The 26,619-nt window shown below is 50.0% G+C and overlaps 1 protein-coding gene across 1 annotated transcript in view; it reads left to right on the plus strand.

Moving 5' to 3' along the window:
- EIF3B (eukaryotic translation initiation factor 3 subunit B) overlaps positions 1-26,619 on the plus strand; it is a 404,806-nt gene that overhangs the window by 149,947 nt on the left and 228,240 nt on the right. Inside the window, exon 5 of the mRNA XM_078664978.1 lies at positions 85-213. Within this exon, the coding sequence (XP_078521104.1) occupies positions 85-213 (129 nt within the window). The remainder of the gene's footprint in view (positions 1-84; positions 214-26,619) is intronic.

The following is a 26,619-nucleotide window of genomic DNA, read 5'->3' on the forward strand; positions in this document are numbered from 1 at the left end:
TTTACTGATTGGTATAATTAGTCTCTGATCAAAATATTAAACCGGCTAGGTTTTTACAAGATGTCTTCTATGCCTTGATTGCAGGGAAATCTGACCTATTGGTTGGAGGATGCGGACTGTAGGGATCAGTACAGTGTGATTTTTGAGTCTGGAGACCGTACCTCCATCTTCTGGAACGATGCCAAGGAACCAGCTCTAATTGAGGAGAGAGCGGTAAGTTTATGTAAAGTATCTACTAGTCCATTATTGCAATGTGTCTTCATTTCACAGGAGGTGTACCTTTCATAAATATGGGTATTTTAAGAGCCTCTTAAACATTTGTATCTGAACGTCATAATAGAGCTGTTGCCACATAAAACTATATTGGCATGATATTGAACTTAGAGTTTTGACAGAAGAGGATTGACCATTTTCCAATATCTCACTTTGAGCTTAACGTACAAACACTATTTTATCTCAAAGGTTACATGTATAGCCCTGCATGCTGTGTGAAGGGGTGAGTAGATGCCATTTAGGATATAGAATATGCATCTCCAGACTGGCTCTCTTCCGAGGACACCCATTCAGTTACAGGCCAAGACTTGAGGGGTGGCCTTTGTGCTTTAGCTTACAGACATATATCCCAGGTTAAACTGTTCTTGCCACTACAGTTAAACTCCCAGTATGAATTGCAGCTAGATATGCAATCATTTTATGGTCGGAGTTGTACACATGTAATGATTTTAAGTGGAACAACTTTCCAAGTTTTGACCTCTACATTAGGAATTTTGAACCCCAAAGTTAATTTAATTTCAGATTCGGAATGGCGCGGAATTTCACAATAACCTTCACCCTTCAGCCCCCAAATAGCTGAGTTTAGTTTTCAATAATCTGTGTATCATTGGTGAACCAAACAATCCACTATATTTGCTGACAATACAAAACAATCAAAACAAGAAAGGTTCTAGTAACATAAATATAATTATCTGTCAGTCCAGTGGCTGTTCTACATTTTTTTACAGGCAGTCATTGTTCCAACTGTAACACATTACTTGCCGAAAAAGCGTTTCGACCCCCCTATATAAATACAATTACACAATAATACAATACATTATATTTCTAATAAACTCATCATCTTTATAGCCTAGTGTGGATCTGGGACGCTTTTTGCTTTCTTCATTTACAAATAGAATCATTTTATTTCTTGATTGCTTGTCCAGTTAATTAATGAAATAGATTGCCTGGGAGGCAAATCATGGGTAATTTTGTTAGCAAATATTGGTTTATGGGTAGGCCTCCTACCCACTTAAATCACACTCCGCTTTTGCCAAGTACATCAACTGCTTCAGTCGTAACAAATCATCAAAAGCCCTTTATTTCAAACTCATGGCTACCAACATGCTGGCTTCGATGTTTCCTTCTCAGCAACCAAAGTCTAGAAAGGTGCTGATTTCGTCCTATATCATCTACTTTTAAGGTTACACGTTAAGGGCTACAGATAAGCACCTTTTCCCCACCACTGATCAACATTTACATGCTCTTGTAGCTTTAAGTACTGGCGTAGTACAAGATGCTCTTACAAAGGTATGCAGATGATGCCCAATTTTAAATTACCTAAAGAGCATCGGTTAACCACTAATATATTACTAAAAACCATGACCCTGCATGCCATTGAATGATGGAGATGGATAGTAGTTTTAGGTATTACAATACCCAAACTCTGCTGTTTGAATAACCCTTAAGCCAGTGGCTTCTTGTGATTACATCAGAGCATTACAAATGCTCCTAGTATCCTTTTAGCTCGACATACATTTTTAGGTTTCGCCGGGGGCACGGAGCTTTAGCTCCGCCCCCAGGAGAAATGTTTAGTTTTGCAGTGTGGGGGACTTGAATCCGCCCTCTGTTCTATTGGCTAGCTCCATAAATGGAGGCTAACCATTGGAACAGAGATCTGTCCGTCATTCACGGACCAGATTTGTGGGCGTTCCCGCGATTTTTTCCCTGGGCGTTCCCTCTGTGTAATCATGCGGCGGTGGGCGGAGTTGTTTTTTTTTTTTTCTGCGCCATGCTGCTCTCATTCTGCGGCCGACCGACGTTGGAGGATGTCCAGGTGGGTGAGTGCTTGTTTTTCCTTTTCCTTGCCTTCCCGCCCCGCCCCCCCTCCCGCTGACCGTGTGCTGTTCCCGCCCCCCCTCCCGTGCCTTTCCCGCCCCCCCGTGCCTTTCCCCCCCCCCCCCCCCCGTGCCTTTCCCGCCCCCCCTCAGTTAAGTAGATTTGGACCCGTTTGGCAGTATGCTGCCCCCCGCTGCTATCCCGGGGGCAGTTCAGTCCCGGCTACCAGTATGGGCAGGGCCCGGCGGCGCTCTACAGCCCTTACCCTGGGATGGGCGGCAGCGCAGGCGGCCTGGGAGGCTCTGGCCAGGGCCTGCGGGCTCAGGTCTTCCTCTGTAACCGGCCCCTCTGGCTGAAGTTTCATCGGCACCAGACGGAGATGATAGTTACCAAGCAGGGCAGGTAAGGAGCCGGTCTCATTTTGAGTGGGGCAGAATTTTGAATGCAAGGATTAAATTTGGTGTTTAGCTGTCAAAAATGAGTGTTCAAACTTTTGTTCTGCGCCTTAAGCCATTTAAAAGTACCCTTCAATTGAACTAAACGAGCGGGCCGTTGTGTTAACGCACGTGCAGATGGTTATTGACACTTATTTTAAAATTAACCTGCCTACGATAGAGCATCTTAGTGACACCGGGTAGCCGCGTTATTTGGTTTTCATGACCCACACGCATAGTCTACAACCTATTAATCTATCATGTTCATGGGTCTCTCGGGCCTCTCTTGCCTGGTATGCCAGCTGGTCTTTATTGCTTAACAGCGATATGTACACAAAAATAACTCCATTAAGGCCTCCAAATGTTGACGGCTAGCAGTCCGTTATTTCGTGTTAATGCCCTCGTGTCACATAGCAACTACATGACCAGCAGACAAACCCCCATGGATGACTAATACCAGAGTACGTTTGTTGGCGTCTACTGCATGGCAAGTGTTTTTCCGTGACACTAGTGGGACGTTATGAGCTAATAGTGCCTCGAATACGAAAGAACCACTTCGTGGTCTGGAGCGCTATAAATCGATGTTAAAATAACCCTACTTATTGACGGGTGCCTTCATCGTTAGTGGAGAGCGTTAATGCCTCACGTTATATGTAAACGTCCGTCTCTCCCCTGACGAACCATAATAAACAGTAACTGCCACTTAACCCCAGAGGTCCGTTAGTGTTTAATTATGCCAGCGATGATGTCACTAATTAATAAACCAATTCAGTTGCAAAAGAAGTTTTAAATGTAGTTTGAAATCTAAAATAGCTTAAAAACGAATTCAAACTAGATTATAAACGAACATATTTAAAGTGATCACTATATCATATCTGTAGGGATATTTTGTGTTGATGTGTTTTTCTCTTTGTATCCTATCTGCATATCATTTTAATAAACTTCTATTTCCTAAACTTAAAAAAATTATACCTGTCAAAATGTTGCATATGCTGAACCATTATACGGGGCACAGTAACTTTAGAAGGTAATACTGGCAAATGATACATTTCCCAAACGCCATTTCGTTTACCTTTATAAGATGTCTTATTTGCCCCCTCGCAAGTTGTTTAATTGTTCAGTTTGCAGGCAACACCATTCCGACTTTATGTATCTTGTGGCGCGAACGTGCTCGGGCGGGGTGTCTGAACCCCGCTCTTTCATGGACGGTTTCCTGTTTGTTCGTTGTTTTTGCTGCTCATGTTTGACAAACCATGTGTGACAAATTGTTTTGTTCAAACACGAGCCCCGCCTTATTTATTCGTTGTGATATAAATTGTCGGATGTGAACGTGTTCTCGTCCCTGACCAAGAAAACCACTCTTACAGCCTTTAAGGTTGTTTTGTTTAAATACCGCCTTTTAAGTTGTTTTTTCGTTGCAAACTTCGCATGCCCCTTTAGTTTTATAAACCACCACAAAACTGGGGCTCCGACCCAGCTCAGCCATGTTCCGAGCTCTTTGATTGGTCACCCCGCCGGGCTTAGATCTCGAAATCTTTTGCGATACTCGGAGCATTCATCGAATATATTTAGCACTGAAAATATATCAAGTGTCTGGGCGCTTCAATGTGATTTCTACAACTAGCTATTCACATGACTCGAGTTGAATTCCTTCGTCTTTTTTATTTATCTATCAGAATCGCTAATGTGAAACAGGCTTTTAAACTTCTATGGGAAAAACAAAACTGCAAAAGTGTTGTTTTCTAGTTCGCAATTTATAAACTGATTATAGGACTAAAATTTCACTGTCCATATTTAAGCACATCACCTGTCACTTTAAAATGGCAACGGGGGGTTAAAAAACGAAATAATTGGACTAAAAAACAAACATTACTGCGCCAGCGAGATGCCCGCTGGGCGACGCATGCTGCTAACAAGCGCCCGCTGTGAGGCAATCATAGAGTGGCGTTCTGAGGCAAGTATTCCTTGTGTGCTTGAATCGTTGCCCTGAGATTCCCAGGGGGTCTACCTTTCTGGCTGCACCCCGTTGAGGCGTGTGTGTGGGTGGGGCTCTGTGTGGGTGTGGGGGGGGCTCTGTGTGGGTGGGGCTCTGTGTGGGTGTGGGGGGGCTCTGTGTGGGTGGGCTCTGTGTGGGTGTGTGTGGGCGGCTCTGTGTGGGTGTGTGGGTGGGGCTGTGTGTGGGGGGGCTCTCTATGGGTGTGTGGCATTTGCGAGAGATTAAGTTATTGGCATTGTAAATGACAATGCCATTTATTTATCTGTTTTCAAAACCAATACATAAATAAAAACGTTGTCCTTTACAATGCCAATAGCTCTAACTTTTGCAAAGGCGAAACCGTTGCATTGAAAATGCTTGTTTCAGTGCTGGGGTAAAGTATCATGCAAATAGCTTACTGATGCTACTTATAGAAACCACATCCCCTTGTTACGCTACAGTTAGGAATTGTAAGAAAGTGCCCTCTTGGCATGGTTGCCCCAACTTTTTGATAAACTGCTGATGTACTTTGACTAAATGTGTCCTGGACACCTGCCGAACAGGTACTCAGAGCCTATGTTCTTTCCCTAAACTGCATTGAAGACAAAACCCAATTGGCATCTCTGGCCACAGGTCAGCCCCTAGTAAATGGTACCACAGGTACCCAGGGCACTGTGACCAGATAAGGTCTCCAGGGGTGCAGCACTTACTGTGCCACCCTTGGAGGCCATGTACCTTTACACAGACACTGCCTTTGCAGGCTGCGTGTTTTGGTGCAGAACAAAGTGAAGAGTTGACATGGCACACATCCCTGTGCGACATGCCTTCAACCCACTGCCCTAGCACAGGTCAGCCACCCCTCTAGCTGGGTGCACTATATCAGTGTTGAGGGTACAGGTGCACGAGCCCTGTACCCCTACAGTGTCTAAGCCAATTCTTAGACATTGTAAGTGCAGTAATGCCATTAAGAGTATATGGTGCAGGGAGTTATGACGAACTCCCCAGCACCATAATGGCTTTACTTAAAACTGGAAAGTTTGGTTTCAAACTTCTCAGTACATTAAACCCATGCTGATGCTAGTGTGGGATTTAATGAATAACCCCCCACTGCGACCAGAACTGGTAAGAGAAATCAGAGGCATTAAGGCACCTTTGCACCCCAAAAATAGAGAGTAAGGTGCTATTTACTTCTACCTCTGCCGACCTTTGGGGTTCCACTGGACTCTGTGCAACCTATACCTCATTTTGGTATGGTATATCTAGAGCCAGTGGTATAGTATCTTGTCATCAAAAGAAAATCAGTGAACCAAAACAAGGGCAATTCCTTAGGACTCAAGCTCTAGAATGTTGCTGTGGGTCTGAAATTCAGAGTACTCTCAAATTGAGATTTTAAGGCTAGTCTTTAGTTCAGAGCTCCCTACTTGGTATAGTGATAGAAATTTCCCTTCTTACAGCCAATTACACTACGCTCTGTACAAAAATATACAATAAATACTTATACCAAGAGCTCATATCAGTTAAGTGCAGAACATGTGTACTGTCTGCAACTCCGTAGTCACACTTTTGACAGCAGGTGAAGACTATGGCCTAATTTAGATCTTGGTAGATGGTTTACTCCTTCACAAAATTGACGGATATCCCCTCCGCCGAACTATTAATCCTATTATATCCTTTAGGAGTTATAGTTTGACAGACAGGATATCCGTCACTGGTGTGATGGAGTAGCCCGTCCACCGAGATCTAAATCCGGCCCTGTGTTAGGAGGTCTTGGGCCTAGTCGATCGTGGCGTTTGGGGAGTGACGGGGGATATAGGAGCGGTCGGTGACCATGGAGTGCATTTTTGTACATGTAGGAAAGTAGGATCTGCTTTCATGCCCCCCTCACACACACACACACACTTTTCGCTTTGTGTCAGTGTGTTTATGACCTAGTCTGCTGCGATCCTCCTAATTAGGGGAACGCAGTAACTGTGCTTTCTCCCCTATACTGACATGGTAAGTACTTTGGCACCTCCACTTATTGGCTACTGGTGTGCCCTTGTAAGTCCCTAGTATTTGATACTAACGTACCTGGGACATTGGTACACCCTGACTCTCCCATGGGCTGCAGGATGTATGATGCCACCCATGGGAGTCCACTTAAACTGTGACTACAGGCCTGCCATTTCAGCCTGTGTACATTGGTGCTTGTATCTCTCATGACCGGTGTATTTCCTTATATCTGAGGTTACTAAGTTAAAAAATAATTTACAACAAGGGGTGGTGATGGACAGAGTCTCTGAATTAAGCAGAGTACTCTCACCCAGTCAAGAGATCAGGGCTAGATCCAACACCGTTTTTTAGCTCATTGCACCATCCCAGTTTCAGAACCTGGCTGTATGCAAATTAGTCTGTCCCTGGCCCAGTGCATCATGGGAACAGGGCAGACCAGACTACAAAAGCCAATTCTTACACTGGGAAGGAAACAAGCTTCCGGGGACCGGTTTCTGCCATTTCAGGCGTCTTCGGCCCGGCTTGCTTGAATCCTGATGGTGCAATGAGCAAGGGACTCACATCTGAGTATACCCTTCCACGCTTAGGGTGGACAAAATTATTTATAACAAGGGGTGGTGATGGACAGAGTCTCTGAATTAAGCAGAGTACTCTCACCCAGTCAAGAGATCAGGGCTAGATCCAACACCGTTTTTTAGCTCATTGCACCATCCCAGTTTCAGAACCTGGCTGTATGCAAATTAGTCTGTCCCTGGCCCAGTGCATCATGGGAACAGGGCAGACCAGACTACAAAAGCCAATTCTTACACTGGGAAGGAAACAAGCTTCCGGGGACCGGTTTCTGCCATTTCAGGCGTCTTCGGCCCGGCTTGCTTGAATCCTGATGGTGCAATGAGCAAGGGACTCACATCTGAGTATACCCTTCCACGCTTAGGGTGGACAAAATTATTTACAACAAGGGGTGGTGATGGACAGAGTCTCTGAATTAAGCAGAGTACTCTCACCCAGTCAAGAGATCAGGGCTAGATCCAACACCGTTTTTTAGCTCATTGCACCATCCCAGTTTCAGAACCTGGCTGTATGCAAATTAGTCTGTCCCTGGCCCAGTGCATCATGGGAACAGGGCAGACCAGACTACAAAAGCCAATTCTTACACTGGGAAGGAAACAAGCTTCCGGAGACCGGTTTCTGCCATTTCAGGCGTCTTCGGCCCGGCTTGCTTGAATCCTGATGGTGCAATGAGCAAGGGACTCACATCTGAGTATACCCTTCCACGCTTAGGGTGGACAAAATTACAATTACAATTACCTCGGATGCTTGTTTCCGTTCTGGGAAGGACATGGCTTTTGTAGTTCGGACTGGACTGTTCCCATGGGGCACAGGGTCAGCGCTGATTTGCATATTGCCATTGTCTAACCCAGGGTGGTGTGGAGTGGAAAAACGATGGATTTGGGCCCAGATCTTTGGACTGGGGTGAATGTGTGACATTGATCCACATTCTGTCCATCATTGTTGTGTTTGCAGTTGCAGCCATGTATGGTATCAAACATGTTTGAAACATACCCCAACACAGATTCTAATGTTGAAGTATGATCCCATGCACTGGGTGGGCGGGCCTTAGGGGACCCCCGTACTTCCAGTTACAGGCGTTCAGGGTCTGAGAGAGAGAGAGAAAACCTCTGTTTATTTAGACCTTAGTCTTTAAAACCAATTGAGTAAAATTCAGGGTATTGTACATAGTTAATTATTAGTAAAACAATATACAGCTTTTGTTAAAATCTGTAAAAAGATATAAAAATGTACAAAACATTCTACTTAAAAGCTAAATCGTCTTAGACATTTAAAATCAAGGCAATTCGTTATGGGTTCAGGGTCTGCCAGCAAGCTAGTGCTGCTCCCGACCACAGACATGTTTCTTCGCTCCTCCTTCTGAGCCAAGCTCGAGCACAGGAAGGTTAAACAATAGGTTTCCTGTCACAGGAAGGTGTGACCATCTCTCAGACAGAACTTAGTGTATTGGGCTGGAGTGGGACGCTTGCCAGTGCCACTAGACTACTTTGAAGGGCACATTTGATGCCCTCCTTGCATACTCTAGTTTGAACCAGTTCAGGAACCGTTGGTTTGCGCTCTGGCGTGAAACTGGACAATGGTCATAGGTGTAGCCTCCCCTCTGCCCAGCTCCTCGTCTGGGAGGGATCCTCGAGTCGTTCCAAGCCTTTACTTAGAGTACTTAAAGGCTCCGCTGTGAGTGGGACCTCATATTCATCGTGGGACAAGACAACCCTGAAACTACATCGCTCTTCAATTGTCTGGACAGTTGGACTTCATTGGAAATCGACTGGAACCGAGACTGCACCAGGGAAGACTGCTGCTGCTCCTGGTCTCGCTGTTCAAGTCTTCTTCATCGTCCGTGCTTCACCCAGGTTCTTCAACAGACCTATGGGTATCAAGAATACCTGAAGAAATCTCCATTGGAGTAGAGGAGTCACTCCCCTGCATTTGCGGGCACCACAACAAAGCTACGAACTTCGCTAGGTCCAGCGGCAGAGGTGGTGGTTCTGCAGCTCCCTAGAGGCGTAATCTGTCTACTCCGCAATTTTGATGAAAGTATCCCTCATCTGGTCTACTGTGACCCAACACCTGTGCACTGAGCCGGCTTGCCTTTGCCAAGTCTTGTTGGACCTGCACGTCAGAGATCTTTAAGCTACAAGCAGCTCCAGCCTCCAGCACCTCATCCCTCGAAGGTCAGAGTCCTCACAGCATCGTCTGCACCGTGGGCCTTCATCTTTGTTGAGCTGCTACAGGTCCTCTTGTGGCTCCTGTGCCTTTGACTTGTGGGTCCTCCTGAGAGTCTTCTCTTGCTTCAGTGGGCTCCTCTGCTTGCTAGGGACCTGTTCTGACTCTCCCGTTGGAACCTTGCTGATCCCAGCGGTTGCTCCTTTTTGTCTTCCACGCCAGTTGGGGCTACCAAGACTTGTTTGTGCTCCCACCAGACACCGATCACCTAGACACCATCATCCTATCTGGGTAAGCTCATGAACGCCTCCTGGTCTTCCTCAGCGTCGCCTGGTCCTCACAACTGCAGCGACAAGGTCACCGTCATTGTGTTTCCGTGCTTCCTGGTCACATCTGAGTGGCATAGACTCTGTCCCCTCTGCAGGTTCTTCACTTACAGAATCAACTCTTGGATTCTACCTGACACTTTCGCAATCTTCTCCAGAGGCATCTTCAAAATCTTCCATTGCAGTCTGACAGGTTCCAACGTCATTTTACCCCTATGCACCTGGTTTCCCTGATACAGGTATCCTTGTTCGTGGGGCATCTATGGGTGGGGTGGCTCTCTAACCTTCTGTCCTCCAAAGGGTTTCTTCGGGGTCCTCCAGGAAGAGTCCTTCTTTCAAACTGCAACCACAACTTCTCATTGACTTCCATGGGTTTCCTGGGTACTTACCTCGGGAGGTTTCTTGAGTCCCCAGGTCCTCTGGGTTTTCTGGTCCAAGTCCCGTTCTCCTTTTGCAGTTTGCGTTCCACTTTCTTAATATATGGTTTGGTCTCCCCCCTGAAGACCAGTGTATTTGTACTACTTGCCTGTATATTGTAAAGTATTCTTGTGTATTGTGTTGATATCTCCTGGTAGGAGATATACCAATGTGTTATTGATAGTGTGTGTAATAGATAAGACCTATTTTTATAAAGACTTGTGGTATCTTTTCATCTAACCTGCCCCACATAATGAAGTTGGTAAAAAAAGCAGCTTTACCCGCCTTCAAGATAAGCCTGAGAGCTGCTCTCCACAGCTGCCAATCTCAGAACTTTGAAAGGGTATGAAAGACAACTAAAATCACCATAAGGGTTGTCTGGATTAGTGCAAGCTGCATTACTTAAATAAGTGTGCACTATATACTTAGCCAGCTTCTCACAATGCATGTTATAGATTTACTAGGCATAATAATAGCATATCGAGCAATAGAAATCTCATTCTACAACGCAAGATCTTTACTAAGGGTAATTTTTGTCAAATATTCCCGCCTCCATGTGGGGATCCAGAACACTTCATTTATAAATGTATCCTGTACATATATGGAAGATAAAAAGTCAGCCAAATGCCAACAGAATATGATGTATTGAATTAGATTTTCTTCTGAATACTTTCTTTGACTTTAAAAATTACATGAACCTTTAATTGCAGCATCTGCCCTCATGTTCTGCAATAAAGAACACATTTCTAAATTCAGAGATCAAGTCCAATAAAGAATAAATTGCCCTGATACCAAAATAATTAGTGTACCTTATACTGGAAGTTGCCTCACAGGCTGTCTTTTTTTCCGGGTTCATGCTCAGAGGATCTTGGAACACTTCTTGTGTTACACAACTCTGTCCTGGTTTTTACTTAGTTCAATGTGTTTTACTTGTTTGAAGCTTTCCCATTTTCTTTTTGAACTGAAGGTCAAATTCTTGTCTATGCTTCCAATGTTTGTGAAGTGCCCCTACTATGGTTGTAATGAGGTTGCCTGAGACTAATGTGATTTATATGTGGCTTGTTTGCCACCTTCACATTGGGCTCAAAGATTACACATTTTGTGATAAGAATTTTAAAAGTCCAAGAGCTAGAGAGGAGATCCACTCCTTGGTGAAGCCTGAAGAGATCAATGTGAAAGCAGAGAAGAACCATCAAGCAGGGTGGGCTAGGAATATGTTCCTTCTCCTGAGACCGAACCGTCTATCAAAAGACTCTGAAAGAGGGAGACTGAAGAAAAGAAGAGGCTGCTTCGACATTTCTGCTCGACGTATGTTTTAATTTCAAGGCATGGGGACTTATCAACATGTTCTCCCTCATTGACCAACACCACTGCAGGTTCGACGCTGAAACATGGATACCTCTGTCAAAGAAGAAAGTCGCAATCACAGGCAGCTTTTAGCATCGAAGCATATGGTGTGAATGAACCCCGTACCAAACTGTTCATCGATTAGACCTTCAATGTTGAGATATTCCTCCTTGCATTGTTAGATATCATGCTGTTTCTCATAGTCAGTTATGGTTTGCAGATTCAAACTCCTCTTACACAGTTGTCACCCATTGGCTAGATCACAACCTTCGAGAATGTTTGGCTGAGAGATATGACAAAATTAAACCAGTTGAATTTCTTCAGACTTAACACTGCAGCCTCACTCAGCTCATGGGCCTGTTATGCTTGGCATATGGATTTGGTGAACTGGCTAAGGAAAAATATTTTTTGTTCGCTTTGACCAAAATTGTGACTCCAAGACTGCTAAAAAAAATACTCACTGTCCGAGAAGGACCTAATATCTCTTAATCAAAAGCCCAAACCTGACTCGTGATAGTGCCTGCAATAAGAGGAAAAACATGCTTTGTGTTCCGGTACATCTGTTACTTCTGACAGAGAGAGCAGATTTAAAGAGGAAGCAAGGGGTTAAGTCTGTGGCAAGGTGGTGACTGCTTTCAAGTTGACCAGTACTTTGGTGCTTTAGAAGGTATGACAGAGAGCTTTGGGAGAGAATGCAAGGCTTTGCTGATGACCAAAACGCATACAGACATTCCTGGTTATTGTGCGGAAAGGGCTTTTACTCTCCAGTTACGTCATTAGCTTCATAGTCTCAGCAGGCCTATCCATTTCTGTGTTCTGCCACGGTATCTCTCCGAAGTGATCTTGGTGGCTGTGCCTCACTTTCCTAAGACTGGACACGAATTTGAAGACCATGAACCTTCCTTTCACTGACTCTATTCTATTCAAAACTCTCCTGGAATGAGGCAGAGGCACTCAAGGCTGTTGAACTTGAGGAAAAGAAAATGTGTTTCAGGTCTCAATAGTGGTGCTTTGCTACCAGCCAAGGCATATAGGTGATGGTTCAATCACCACTTTGGTCATATCCTAACACCCAAGGTCAACATCAACAACAGTTGACATACTACAGATTATCTACCAGAAACAGACGAAAGCAGCAACATTTTTCTTCTTCTTGAGAGACAGGCCCATTCTGGACTGTAACTGCTCCACTGCCCTGGTAGAAGGGAGTATATCATACCGTTCAAAAGAGGCAAGGTGTAAACTGCAACAAGTCGATTTTACAAATTATCCAGAGCATATATTTACCTCTCAGAGGAAAAGAAACAGTTCTATGGGATCATCATGGGCAAACTGATTTTTCACTCTTCAGAGTTCTGTAATCTGAAAGAAACAGGTTAGTATTAGATTCCTTACCTTAGAATATCCCCAGGCGTCAGTCTGGATCCGGAAACTTTTGCGTAGCAGTACCCCTGCGCGTCGGTAGGCGTCGTCTGCAGGCGTCTCCTGCGGCTCCGCGTCGTCGGCGTCGTGCGCCGTGATGACGTCGCTGGAGTATATAGACGCCGCCTCCGCGCGCTGACGTCAGTTCTTCTTTTTTCCGCGCCAGTTAGCGCAGATCCGAAGAGCAGTACTCCGGTCTTTTGACCAAGTTTCTTGTTAACTACTTAATCTTCTACGGTGCCGGTAGGATGCCCGGTTTCAAGGGTTGCGACGAGTGCGACCGCCTGATGTCGGTCACCGACCACCATCGACTCTGCCTCCGGTGTCTGGGCGCGGACCACGAGGTGGAGTCATGCGTCGACTGTCGGGCCTTGACTGGTAAAGCTAGGCGGGAGCGGTCCCGCAAGCTTCTCGAGCTCCGTGTGTCGGCCCCGCGTCGAGAGCGGTCCCGGTCCGGTCGGAGGTCGAGGGAGCGGTCGAAGGAACGATCGCGGAGCCGCCATGAGCGCTCCGGGAGTCGCCACCATTCCTCCGGTTCGTCAGGTAAGCGTAAGAAGTCGGGGCGTCGTCATCGTACCCCCGACTCCCCCCGACGCCCGCGTGATGCGGCCGGGGGCTCGGGTGGCCCCACCCCCGCGGCCCCGCGTGGGTCGCCGACGCCGTCTGCCCCATACCCGTCGGTCCCTGGGGAAGGCGCGTCGCGTGAGGAGATCGAGGCCTTCCTCATAGCTATGAGGGCAAGGTCTCCTCCGGCGGGCCCTACGGCGCCTGCGGGCCCGTCGGTCCCGTCTGGGGGCCCGAGCGGTTCGGGTGCTCCTGCCTCGACGCCGCCGGTGGCTCCGACCCCGGCGCCGCTGGGCCCCTCAGGTTCGTCGCCGGCTGGTCTCCCGGCCTCTCCGGCGTCGGTTCCTTTGGGCCAACCCGTGGTCCCGCCTCCGCGCGGTGCAGCGACTCCGCCGTCGGTTCCGGCCGGCGTCGGGTCCCCGGCGCCGACGCCACGCGGCGCCACCCCCATTCCCCCTCTGACTCCTGACGCGGAGTCGGACCGGCGTCGTCCGACGCCGGATCCGGCGCCGATGGGGCCCATTGACCCCGAGGTCTATATCGTCGATCCAGAATACGGCGATGAGGACGAGTATGGAGAGGGTTGGGAGGGGTCTGAGGACCCTTTATCCCGTGCCTGCCAGTATGATGTGGACTGGGTAGGTGATCTGGGTGATGCCAGTGGTCTGGACGAGTCGCCCAACCCTGGGTTTGTCTCCCCGACCCCTGTGGCGTCTGAGGCAGGTGCTGCCTATTCGGTGGTCCTGATGAGGGCTGCCAAGGCCTTGAACCTTGAGCTCCCCGTCGCGAAGGTCAAGCCGAACATTCTGACCGAAGTGTTTAAACCGCAGTCATGCCCCCAGGAGCCTCTGCTGCCGTTTAATGAGGCCCTGACGGATGTCCTTTTGGGCACCTGGTCCAGGCCCGCTTCCGGTGCACCGGTTGACCGGAACGTTGCCAGGCGTCACCGTCCGTGCTCGGACGACCCTGCCTTCCTATCCACCCATCCCTCCCCGGAGAGTCTGGTGATCCAGGCCTCCACTTCACAGTCCGCGTTCCCGTCGGCTCCGCCCGATCGGGAATCAAAGCGGTATGACCAATTTGGTAAAAAGGTCTTTTCCTCTTTGAGCGCTGGACTGCGGTCTTGTAATACCGCGTGCCTCGTGGGCCGCTACACCCACTCCCTGTGGGATACGGTCGAGGAGTGTTTGCCGCAATGCCCCCAGGAAGTGCGGGACAAGCTCACCCCGGGCCTTTGTTGAAGGCCGGGATGCGGCGCGGTACTCGATCCGTTGTGGTCTGGACACGACCGACTCGCTGGGACGGGCTATGTCCATGACGGTGGCGATTCGTCGCCATGCTTGGCTGAGATCTGCCAACTTCTCGCCAGACGTCCAAAATACACTCATGGACATGCCATTTGATGGCAGTCGCCTGTTTGGTGACAAAGCGGACCACGCGCTGGAGCGCTTCAAGGACTCCAGGGTCACGGCCAAGTCCTTGGGTCTTTCGACCCAGCGCCAGCAGACGGGTTCGTTTCGCCCCTTTCGTGGCCAAGGGAGGGGCGGTCCCACACGGGCTGCCAGCCACGCGCCGCAGAACGCTCCCCAGCGCGGTGGCGGCCGTGGTTTCCGCCGGGGTGGCGGTAGAGGCCAGCGGCGAGGTCAGTCCACGCCTCCCCCCGCTGCTGCATCCAAGCCTTCCTAGTCCGAGCTTTCGGGCTCACGTGACGCCAGTGGGTGGCAGGGTTCGCCATCACCACTCCCGCTGGCGCGCGATAACATCGGACAGGTGGGTGCTGCAGCTCGTTCGAAGGGGCTATGCCCTCCCCTTCGAGTCCACTCCTCCAGCCATGCCACCGCAGAACCACCGTGTGTCGGGGGACCACTTGACACTTCTGCAGGAGGAAGTTATGGCCCTCTTGGCCAAGGGGGCCATCGAGCGCGTTCCTGGGCCAGAAGTAGGGTGTGGTTGCTACTCCCACTACTTTCTGGTGCCCAAGAAGGACAAAGGAGGCCTGCGTCCTATCTTGGACCTACGGAACGTCAACGGCTTCCTCTGGAAGGAGAAGTTCAAGATGTTGACTTTGGCTCAGGTCTTGGCTGCTCTAGACCCACAAGACTGGATGGTAGCGTTGGACTTGCAGGATGCGTATTTTCACATCCCCGTCCTGCCGGCCCACCGGCGTTACCTGCGGTTCACGGTAGGCCACGAGCACTTTCAGTTTATCGTGCTCCCATTCGGCCTTACCAGCGCCCCACGGGTGTTCACGAAAGTGATGGCGGTGGTCGCAGCTCATCTGCGCCGGTTAGGGGTTTCAGTCTTCCCCTACCTCGACGACTGGTTGTTGAAGGCGGGCTCGCCCCAGACAGTCGTCCACCACCTTCAGATGACGGCAGACCTCCTGCACGAGCTGGGGTTTTCCATCAATGTGCCGAAATCACACCTGTGTCCCTCTCAAAAGCTCCTTTTCATCGGAGCGGTTCTCGACTCGGCGCAGTTTCGGGTTTATCCCCCGGAACGGCGGGTCCGGGATATTCAGGCTCTGATTCCCATCTTTCAGCCGTTATCCCGGGTTTCGGTCAGGTTGACGCTGCGGCTTCTGGGGCTGATGGCCTCCTGCATCCTACTGGTGCATCACGCCAGGTGGCGGATGCGGGCTCTGCAGTGGGACCTGAAGTTTCAGTGGGCCCAGCATCAGGGCAACCTATCCGACCATGTCCTGATCTCGGAGGGCACTGCGAGACAGTTGCAGTGGTGGCTTACGGACCGCGATTGGGTCAGAGGCAGATCCCTCTCCCTTCCCCACCCGGAGCACGTGGTTGTGACGGACGCGTCCCTCCAGGGCTGGGGTGGCCACTTGGGAGAGGCGGAGATCAGAGGCATCTGGTCTCCGGCGGAGTCCCGGCTCCATATCAACCTGTTGGAGCTGCGGGCGATTCGCCTAGCACTGAAGGCATTCCTCCCCTTTGTCAACGGGAGTGTAGTGCAGGTGTTCACGGACAACACCACCGCCATGTGGTACTGCAACAAACAGGGCGGTGTGGGGTCGTGGACCCTTTGCCAGGAGGCTATGCGTCTCTGGCAATGGCTGGAACGTCAGGGCGTGACTCTGACGGTTCAACACCTGGCAGGTTCTCTGAACGCCAGGGCGGACGAACTCAGCCGTCGGTGCTCGGTGGATCACGAATGGCGTCTGACCTCGGACGTGGCGAGCGGCCTCTTTCAGCAATGGGGAGAGCCTTGGTTAGATCTATTCGCCACAGAAGAGAACGCGCAATGTCATCAGTTCTGCGCGTTGGAGTTTCCAAGACGGCACTCGCTCGGCGACGCCTTTCGGCGCGAGTGGAGTTGCGGTCTGTTGTACGCCTTTCCGCCTATACCACTTCTGCCCAGAGTGCTGAAGAAGATCAGGCGCGACCGGGCCCAAGTTATCCTTGTGGCTCCGGACTGGGCTCGAAGATACTGGTATCCCGAGCTACTCAGCATGACAGTCGGTCCCTCGATCCGCCTGCCCCTTCAGGAGGACCTTCTGTCGCAGCAGCAGGGGACGGTCCTCCACCCGAACCTGTCCAGTCTCCACCTCCATGCTTGGAGATTGAGCGGCGACAGTTGAGGCCATTTGACTTGCCTCCTGAAGTCTGTGATGTAATTCTGGCAGCCAGGCGTCCCTCCACAAAGTCGGTATACGCCTGCCGGTGGAACAGATTTGTGGCATGGTGCACAGCGAAGGCTGTGGATCCCCTTTCTGCCCCTCTGTCTGAGGTTCTCCTCTTCCTCCTTTCCCTTGCCCAGCAGGGCTCTGCTCTGGGCACTATCAAGGGCTATCTTTCTGCCCTTTCCGCCTTCTTGAGGCTACCTGATCAGCCATCTTTATTCAAGTCCCCTATTGTGTTAAGATTCTTGAAGGGCATCACGCACATGTATCCTCCAACTCCGTTCGTGATGCCTCAGTGGGACTTGAACCTGGTTCTGACTTTCCTGATGTGCGCTCCCTTTGAGCCCCTTCATTCCTGTCCTCTCCGTCTTCTCACTTTAAGGACGGCCTTCCTGGTTGCCATCACCTCTGCCAGGAGAGTGAGTGAGCTCCAGGCTCTTTCTATTCAACCTCCTTTCTTGTCTGTTCATCCTGATAAGGTGGTTCTTCGGACTAGACCTTCTTTCCTGCCCAAGGTAGTCTCTGCTTTTCACATTGGGCAGTCCATCACCTTGCCCTCCTTCTTCCCGCCTCCGCATCCTTCAAAGGATGAAGAGCGGCTCCATCGTCTGGACCCAAAACGTGCGCTTTCATTTTACATGGATCGCACTCGCCAGTTCCGGGTGGATGACCAACTGTTTGTTGGCTACGTGGGTGAGAAGAAGGGAAGGGCGGTACAGAAGCGGACCATCTCTCGGTGGGTCGTCCTGTGCATCAAAGCATGCTACTCTTTGGCTCGGAAGGAGCCTCCTGTTGGGCTGAGGGCCCATTCCACTCGGGCTACGGCGGCTTCTACTGCCCTGGGCCGGGGAGTCCCCTTGCAGGACATTTGCCAGGCGGCTACGTGGGCCTCGCTGCACACCTTTGCGAGGCACTACTGCCTGGACAGTCAAGTCCGGAGGGACGGCTTCTTTGGCCGTTCGGTCCTCCAGGACTTTCTGGTGTAGGTTGTATTGGTTCGCAGACCCACCTCCGGGGTTGGTATTGCTGGGGTATCTATTCTAAGGTAAGGAATCTAATACTAACCTGTTTCTTTCAGATGAACAAGTTACTTACCTTCGGTAACGATATATCTGTAAGAAACAGTAGTTAGTATTAGATTCCTTACCGCCCCGCCCATCCCCGTTCTGCGAACTGATACCTAGGGTTAAGGACATCCCTTTCAGGGCCCTAGTTTCAAATGGCACCAGTGTTAGTTCTCACATGGCTCTGCGTGTTCTGGCGCGGAAAAGCTGTGTGCAAAGAACTGACGTCAGCGCGCGGAGGCGGCGTCTATATACTCCAGCGACGTCATCACGGCGCACGACGCCGACGACGCGGAGCCGCAGGGGACGCCTGCAGGGGACGCCTGCAGACGACGCCTACCGACGCCCAGGGGTACTGCTACGCAAAAGTTTCCGGATCCAGACTGACGCCTGGGGATATTCTAAGGTAAGGAATCTAATACTAACTACTGTTTCTTACAGATATATCGTTACCGAAGGTAAGTAACTTGTTCGTTTGGTCTGAAATCAACATTGTGGACTTTTCTCAATAGTACTGCAGTGGTGGTGGCGTTTTTTCAGTTTGTCTACCATTTTTCAGGAAAGTCTCCTTATTGACAAGATTCCTTCTCAAACTGCTGGCCAGAAGTCTTCAATTCTGGAGTTGATGGCTTCCTGCATTGTCCGTCCAATTACGAGGCTTCATGTGAGGATCTACGCCTGTGCTTGGAAGATCAATCGGAAACAAGTTGAGAGAACTGATCTAGTTTCTTCCTTGGTGGTGGTACAAGACGTTGAATCTACCATTTTGACTATGCCTTCCATCTCAAATCAATGTGACAGGTGCCTCCCTGTACGGATGGGAAAGCCATCTTCAGAGCTTGATGGGCAGGGCATGTAGTCCAACAAGGCCCCCTATGTCTTATCAGTGTGTTTAATTTGATAGCATTCCATGTAGCTTTAATGGCTTTTCTACTTTCTCTGACAACAAATGATTCTAATTTTAAATGGGCCATGTGACCGGAGTGCACTAGCTCAACAAACAAGGGGGTTCCACGTCCTATTCTTTCTCTTGAGGCCTCCGCAATCTCAAATTGGCTGTTGGCGATACACTTGCTCATTCCGTCTTCTGGGTTGTTGAAATTCTCTGGGAGACCTGTTCAGCAGATTTGTTCTAGAAAAAAACTAATAGGTTATTGACGATTAATGGCTTTTTCTAGAATTATGGTCTTTCTCAAATAGATATGTGTATAACCTTCAGAGTGCGGCTACAAGGATCACTAGGCAATTCCTTTCATATCGACTGGCCAAGTTTATCTTTGCTTTTCCACAAAAACCACTGATTCCACCAATCCTAACGAAATTGAGTTATGCCCACATGCAGATGACTAATTGCTCCCTGTTGGTCGAAACAATGCGGGTTCCCAAAACGTCCTTCCTTTTTCTTAAGCTCCCAAAGAAATCTTACATGAAAACCAAATTGCCGATCAGGATGCGTGGGACAATTTAAAGGAAAGGGCGTGCAAGTTCTCATGGACAACACAACTGCCATGTGGTATTGCAACAGACAAGGCAGATTGGGGTCCTATGTCGAGCTGCTGGGCCTTCGGAGTTGAATGGGGTGTCAGGGCATTTTCCTAATGTTGAATCACCTGGCAGGATCTTTAAATGCCAGGATGGACAAGATCAGCTGGCCATGCCTGGTCGATTACAAACATCTGTTGCATCCCAATGTGATGCAGGACATCTTCTGACAGTGGGGAAAGCATTGGTTGGATCTCTTCACCACCGTCAAATGTGTAGTGTCAAAATTTCTGCACTGTGGAGTTATCAAAAACACTCTCTGGGAGATTTATTCAAGCTAGAGTGGAGCGTGAGACTTCTGTAAACCTTTCCACTCATGTCCAAATTCTGAAAATCATCTAGTACAACCATGCAGAAGGATTGGGGTTCTGCACCTTGAACCTGTGCAATCTACACCTCCATGCATGGTGAGTAAGGAGTGGCAGTTGACAGTGGTCTATCTACCTACAGAGGTAGAGATCACCCTCCTGGCCAGGCACCCCTCTTCAAAATCTATTTCGGTAGGGCTCTGCAATACATTTGCAGCCTTGGGGTTGGTGTCTGCAGCACGGATCTGTCACAAACAAAGCTATTAGATGTTTTGTTTGTATTGTGTTTGCGCAGCAAAGGCTTGCAGTGAATTATTTGATTGCCATTTCAGGGGTTTGCATTTGCAGGACCTGCTGTCTTTCTTTAATCACCTGTTGTAATGCAGTTTACTAAAAGTTTGACACATGTTCCCTTCTAAACCTTTTGTGATGTTACAAAGGGATCTTGATTTGATCCCAACATTCTTCATGTTTACCCCTAAGAACACGGCTGTTAATTAGACCTACTGACTTTCAAAACCATCTTCATCATTGCGGCTCATTGCGTGAGCAATCTCTAGGCGTAGCTGCCTTGTACCTCCTTTTTTATGGACAAACTGGTGCTTAGGATAAGGGCAGCCTTTTTGTCTAAAGTCATGATGCCTCTTCATGTTCGGCAATCCATCGCTCTTCCATTGTTTTCTCCGCCTTTCCTGTTGAAAGAGGAGGAGACACTCCATCAGATGGAGCCCAGACTAGCTTTAAGTTTTCACAACGATCGTGCAAAAGACTGTTGGGTGGACAGTAAGCTATTTGTTGGTCCCTGGGGCAAAGAAAGGTGAGGGTCTCAGAAAAGGACTGGACATAGTTCTTGGTATTAAGATCTGCTACCCATTGGCGAAGAACCAGCCTCCTGCTTTAGTATCTATTTTTAGGGTGTGAAATCTGCAGTTAGGAGTATCCGAGGGGGAGGATCTTGCTGAGGCCCAAAATGGTTGTGTTCTGAGCGAGCTCCGCAGGCTATTGTGACTATCCGTAAGGTATCCTGACATCCGTGCTGACAACAATCTGTCCCTTCCTCGTCGCTTAAAGCACGTCCGAAGCACTCTCGGCCAGAGTCACTGTCAACCCGCGTAGAACGCCCGGAGCGAGTTGGAAGTGCTATGGACGTGCGAGGCCTGTTGCGGCCTGATAGCGAGACCTAACGCCGGTGACCGAGGGACTGCAAAACTAACTGGGGCCTGTAGGCTAATGTCCTGGCCCGGTGTCCGCCATAGAGAAGGTCGAGTACCTTGCCTCTGGCGCCATCCCTGAGTCCGCTGCTGCCTTATCACTTTAAGCCGAGTGGGAGCAGAGTGGCCAGGCCCAAGCGGGGCTCTGCGGCGGCACAGGAGAGCTGATCTAGAGGCTTGCTGCTAAGTCCCGGAGCCTGTGCGGGTACTGAGCGGGCCAATTGCCCAGTTGTATGGCATGGGGGCGCGCCACATGCAGCCTACTGCTCTGAGAGCTCCCTATCCCCGGTCTATGGAGCGCGGAGCGACCTGGCCCTCGTGGAGTATGTTGCTGGCGCGGTCGGGTGAGCCACTTGGAGACGCCTGGCGCTGGCGACAGACCACCCTCCGCACATCGCGCCCACTGAGAGGGAGACCTGTTCCCTGCTGTTCCTGACTCCCGGGTGGCAGAGCGGATTGTGAGGAGAGACCTGATGTAGCTGGGGCAATTCAGTGAGTATGGCCCTTGAATGAAATCTGGCGGTGAGAGGCCATACTTAGCCAGCCTGTGGCGCAACAGGGTTCCTCCATTAATGCCCAGATAACGGAAGGGGCTCAGCAACATTAGTGCATCTGTTAATCCTCACCCAGAGGCCAAGCGACACACTGCAGTGAGCGCACGCCTGTTGAGTGTTCGCTGCTGCACCCTGATCGTAGCCTGGTGGTGCCCTCCCCCACCCTCCCCCTTGCATCTCGCTGATCTCCCTCTTGGGCTGCTGCTCTCGACCCACTAGTAACTCCTGTCTTGGATTAGAGCCTTCACTGGGGCCCAGGAGTTATCGCCCTATGGTAGCTTCAGTGTGCTGCGATTGAAGCCGCTGTGGGTCCCGGTGCTGTGGCGACTTGGCTTTGCCCCCTCATCAGTATGGGCAAAGTGGACAAATCTCAGCCTAACCTTTAGTTTGAACAGTGAAAGTGGAGGCATAAGAAGGCGGAAGAGGCCCGGTCTCCTGAAAGGCAGATGGACTCTGTCGAGGAGTCTGCTGGAGATATCCAACAAATACTGACCGCAATGCAGAAAAGTCTACTATTGACAGCAAAATTGACAATTTGTACAGGAAGCCAGGAGACAGTTTGCTCCTCTAAAATGTTGACTGCAAGAGTATAATCTGGACTGTTCAATTTTATACCCGGCCTGGCTGAGGGTCACCATGAATGGCAAATCAAAGATCTTCTTGGATCCAAAACTGACCTGCGGAGCAGTGAACCGGAGAAGCTGGTCCAGGCAGCTGGTGGCAGCCTGGAACAGCAAGACTAGTATGGTGATTCGCTGGCATTTCCACATATCTCCGAAAGGATAGGTGGATATCGAGACTGGGTTCGGATGTACCTTGTGGGGACCGGGTGGCCGTTGACTTCCGGTAGACCAAGAGGAGATTGTTGTACGAACAGTAGGGATCGCAACTGGCGAATATTGAGGCTATCATTGTGTTATTGGACCTATTGATTACCACGGCTGATATACCTTGCCTGTGGTGGCCTTCCCCTGTAATATTGAGGATTCACCATTTGTCATTAGATGGATGTATATTATGGGTTTAGATGGCATTATCTTGTTTCTACATTAATGGTGCACTTTGCGGTGTAGAGGCAACATCCGCCCCTGTGTGTTACCCACCATATGGCGTTCTGCCTTAAAAATTCTAATTTGGAGGGAGGGAGGATATTTCTACTATGCCAAGTTGGTGATTGCCTGGCGTGGGTGGGGGAATTTTATGGGTTTGTTTTTATGCTCAGTGTCTTCAGCGCATTCATACATCTCACGAGCAAGGCACTTCCACAGAAACGAGTACTTGGATATTATAATGGACAGAAATAATGAGTGCATAGTTAGGAATATCAGCTATGGCGCAGGGACAGGGTAATAGAGTATGGTTCCTAACTTGGAACATCAGGGGCCCCAATGACTTCAGGAAGACACGAAAAGTGGTTGCTTATCTTACGAGACACAGTAATGATGTTGCCCTCCTGCAGGAGACCCATCTACCCACAGACAGCAAGATGCTAACGCACAAGCGTCTGCATGGCCCCTTTCATGCGGCTGCCTTTTCCACCCATGCTTGGGGGTACTCACCTGAATCTTCTTATTAATATCTATGGTCCTAACTTTCTGGTATTTGGCCGGGCAGCCTCTGGCTTTCAAACAAGGGCTTCTCTTGAACGGCACACCAGTCAACCCCTCTGTGCCATTTAGCTATTGTGGGGGGTCAGGTTGTGTCCAGGCCATTGCGATGTCTCGTTGGGCCACCATGCTGGTCGTCCCCAGGAATAGTTTATTTACACAGGACCCATCTAGACTGTCCATAATGCCGAGGAGGAGGCGCTTAGGGTTGTGAGGCACATGCCAACCCTGTATATGTGAACGTTCGGATTCTACTTTTTCCCAGTATTTTATGAGATGGGGGCAAGACCAGACCATATGGTAGAAGTCTGTTGGTGGTACCTGCAGCGCGCTCAATCAGATAAGGCCCGCAGCTCTGTGTTGTCTCTCCGGGGTAAGGTATGCAGTTTGGAGGTAGTAGATCTGGATGAGTCGGAGTCTAGAAGAAGCAGTGATGGTCTTGGGTCCCATAATGGCGTCCCACCAATCTTCATCTTCAAGGGGGCCCAGCCAACCGTCCAAGCGAAGTTTAAGTGAGTCCAGCGTTACAGGGCCGTTGTTCGTGAGGGTGCGGTATATGCGCAATATGCCTCCCTTCCCAAGATTTCCCATCATGACCTGCGCTTCCACTGGGCTGAATTCAGGAAGAGTGGTGCCCATCAAAATGTGTGTATTCAGGGTGTTGCACATCTGTAAGTATCTGTAAAATTGCGAGGTGTGTAGGGTTAAGCGGTTCTGTAAATGTAATGACCACAGGAACTCCTCGGGATCTGTGCGATGCTCAAAGGGGTCCGCCTCCTGACATCCCCAACTCTTACTGAAACATACCCAAAGTTAATGAGGGGATCAAGCGAGGGATAGGGTTTGGGAAGGTGCTGCAGGGGAATATGGATACCTGTAACAAAAGGAACATGGAATTAGTAAGACATATCAGACTCTCTACTCTCAATGTGTTCTCACTAATAACACTCCCATGCCTTTCACCATTCTGTGCTGTGGTAAAGATAGCTTCACAGTAGTAAGATACTTCTCTCACCCTGGAACCGTGTGGGAGGCACCTATAAACCAAGCACAAGTATATCAGTGATTCATTCACTGTACCCCCTGAGTATATATCAAAACACATCAAGACTCATACATACCCCAATACATGCAGCAACAAAGAAATGAGAAAAAGAATAAAGGCCAACTCCAGATCTCCTCAGGAGAACAAATAAGCAACTAGAGTTGGGATACCAGAAATCTTCCAGTAGGTCTTCTGGCTAAGGTCCCCGCAGTCAGGACAGGATGGTGGCTCCCCAGGAACGCATTACCCCGCGGTGTATACCCCGAGGAAGCCTGCCGCACTGCCTTCGTTGCCTCCTTTGCCTAAAGGCCCGCCTCCGAGGGTTTCGCCCCCTCCTACGTCGCCTCCTTTACCGGCGCCTCAGGCCCCGGTTCCAACGGTTCCTCCCCCCCCCGGTTCCGCCGCGATCGGTGTCGATGCCCATCCTCCCGACACCTCCGAAGAAGACTCCTAAGTCGAAGGTTCCTCCTAAACCCAAGACTTCCGACCCGGGGAGGCAGACGGAGCGTCCCAGACCCAAGAGATCGAGGTCACGCTCAGGTAGAAGGGACAGGTCGAGGAGTGGACGCGGATCCTCCTCGAGATCCAGGCATCGCCATAGGAGGCAAAGGTCCCGGTCTAGTTCTGCCTCGGGGACCCGTTCCTACTCACCTACGTTGTCTCACTCACCGGAGACGAGAGTGTCGCCGATTGATGACATTGGCACGTTCCAGGAGGTTCTCCTGCGCGGGGCGGCGAAGTTGGGGATCGAGGTTAAGGCTCCTACGCCATCAACTTCCCTGATCTTTGAGACATTGCATAAGAAACACTTGTCTCGCCCCCTGCTGCCTCTGGTGCCAGGTCTACTTGAGCCGGCGGAACAACTCTTCCTTACGCCGGCGGTGGTGAAAGCTGTGCCTTCCAGGCTCTTGAAGAAATACAGGGCTCCTGAGTCGGACCCGGCTTTCTTGTGGAAGGATCCGACACCGGATTCGGTGATTGTGACGGCGGCGCGGAAGCTCCACGCCACCTCTCCTTCCTCCACCGTACCTCCCGATAAGGAGAGCCGCTGGATGGACTCTGCTGGACGAAAAGCGTGTGGGACATCCTCTGCAACGATGAAGGCCTCCAGTGATTCGGCGTTGTTGGGACGATACGACCGTGCGCTGTGGGACTCGATGGAGCAGTTTGCGGACCTCGTTCCGCGTGACCGGAGAGAGGATTTCATGGAGGTCGTCCAGGAAGGGATGCTGGTTTCTAACCAGGCCATTAGCGCCGCGGCGGATATCTCCCTGCTGTCCGCGCATAGATACTGCCACGGCATCAATCAGAGGCGCCATGCTTGGCTTCGGTTGACGTCGCTTAAACCTGAGGCGCAACAACGTGTGGCTAATCTGCCGTTTTCCGGGGATACCCTTTTCGGGAAACACGCAGATGACGAGATGGCCAGGATGAAGGCCGAGGCGGAAACCCTGACGGCGGTGGGCTTGGAGAAGCCCAAGGATAAGAAACCCTTCCGCCAATTCCAACGGCGTTTTGGGTCACAGGGTCGAGGAAGGGGTCAGTCTTCTGGGCAACATCAGCAGCAACAACAGCAGCAGTACAGAAGACCCTTCCAGAAACGTCAGAGGGGTAGAGGTGCACAGCAGTCCTCTACCGCGACCAAGGGCCCGGCTGGGTCTCGACCCTGAGCAGTTACTTCCCCTTCGTCCGTTACCCGCTCCGGTGGGGGGAAGCATTCAATTTTTTCTGGCAGAGTGGAGAAAAATTACTCAGGACAAGTGGGTGCTGAATATTGTTTGCAATGGATACAGTCTTCGTTTCACCGGCCCTCCTCCATCGATTTCTCCGATCAGCTCGCAGTATCAACTGCGCGAGCTTCAGGCGGAGGCCGACATCCTGTTGAGGAAAAGGGCGATAGAAGTTGTACCTCTGTCTCAAAGAGGAAGAGGTCTGTACTCTCGGTTCTTTCTGGTCCGCAAGAAGGACAAGAACGAGTTCAGGCCCATTCTGGACTTGCGACAGGCAAACAAGTGGATTCGCAGAGAAAAGTTTTGCATGCTGTCGTTGCATCAGATTTATCCTCAGCTGCAACGGGGAGACTGGCTTTGTGCCATAGACCTACAGGATGCGTACTTCCATGTGCCCATTGCACACAAACACAGGAAGTTCCTGCGATTTCAAGTCGGCGCCAATCACTATCAGTACACGGTACTTCCGTTTGGGCTGAAATCTGCGCCCAGGACATTCTCAAAATACATGGCAGTGGTAGCGGCACACCTGAGGAAGAACAAGGTGTTTGTCTACCCATACCTGGACGATTGGTTGATCAAGGCCTCCTCCTTCTCGGAAGCTCAAGCACACTTCC

This window comes from Lissotriton helveticus, chromosome 10, assembly GCF_964261635.1.
Source record: "Lissotriton helveticus chromosome 10, aLisHel1.1, whole genome shotgun sequence".
Lineage (NCBI taxonomy): Eukaryota > Metazoa > Chordata > Amphibia > Caudata > Salamandridae > Lissotriton > Lissotriton helveticus.